This window comes from Elephantulus edwardii, unplaced genomic scaffold (assembly GCF_000299155.1).
Source record: "Elephantulus edwardii isolate Elephantulus edwardi_28Jun2011 unplaced genomic scaffold, EleEdw1.0 scaffold00006, whole genome shotgun sequence".
Taxonomy (NCBI): Eukaryota; Metazoa; Chordata; class Mammalia; order Macroscelidea; family Macroscelididae; genus Elephantulus; species Elephantulus edwardii.
In genome coordinates, this window is record NW_006399756.1 from 35,903,483 (window position 1) to 35,904,289 (window position 807).

Sequence of the window (807 nt, forward strand, 5' to 3'; positions counted from 1 at the left end):
GTAGATGAGGCCGGAGATGCGCTTGACGCCGCCACGCCGAGCCAGGCGGCGAATGGCGGGCTTGGTGATGCCCTGGATGTTATCTCGGAGCACTTTACGGTGGCGCTTAGCGCCTCCTTTGCCCAAACCTTTCCCTCCTTTCCCACGACCAGACATGTTCTCAACTGAGAAGATTGAATGGGTATTCTTGTCATTACAAAAGTCCTGAGTGAAGGCTGCATAGTGGAGTGGGGGGAGGGATTGCCTAACAATGAAAGAGTTTTTCTTTTTCTTTTCAAGCAGAAGAATGAATTGGGGAGGAGGGGGTGGACATGGAGAAAAGTGTAGCAATAAATGACTGGGAACCCAAGTTTCTGTAAACTTTCATTAAAATTAATAAAAAAATAAAGGAGGGTTGAGACATTATAGGTATTGTAAGTAATGTTACAAAGAAAACTATGTCTGAAAGATGAGATAAAGACCCAAATAGGGTTCTTGATGGTTGTTATGTTGATGGGCGGCCATTGGGGAGAGGCCACAGATGTGCCATGAGTTATAAGAGGTGTCTGTATATTTTTCATTGCAGGAGTTGCTGTCCATTGGAAACCCTGTGCGTGAAAAACCCTCCCTGCCATCAGTGCCAGAACCAATGCATCTTCCTACTACCATAAACCACTGGTGAATATATGCTTTTCCCTTTCTCCTGTGGTGAAGGGAACTATAATTTTCTGTGGTGTGTGATTTACAGAGGGCTGCATTGTTCATTCAATTATAGAGAGGAAGCACTCTGAGCTAGGCCTAGACATGACTGTATTCTGGTACCTGTTG

The 807-nt window shown here is 45.1% G+C and overlaps 1 protein-coding gene across 1 annotated transcript in view; it reads right to left on the bottom strand.

Annotated features, from left to right (window-relative positions):
- Positions 1-156, bottom strand: part of LOC102857714 (histone H4-like) — a 1,066-nt gene extending 910 nt beyond the window's left edge. Inside the window, exon 1 of the mRNA XM_006880091.1 lies at positions 79-156. Within this exon, the coding sequence (XP_006880153.1) occupies positions 79-156 (78 nt within the window). The remainder of the gene's footprint in view (positions 1-78) is intronic.
- Between the last annotated feature and the right edge of the window lie 651 nt (positions 157-807).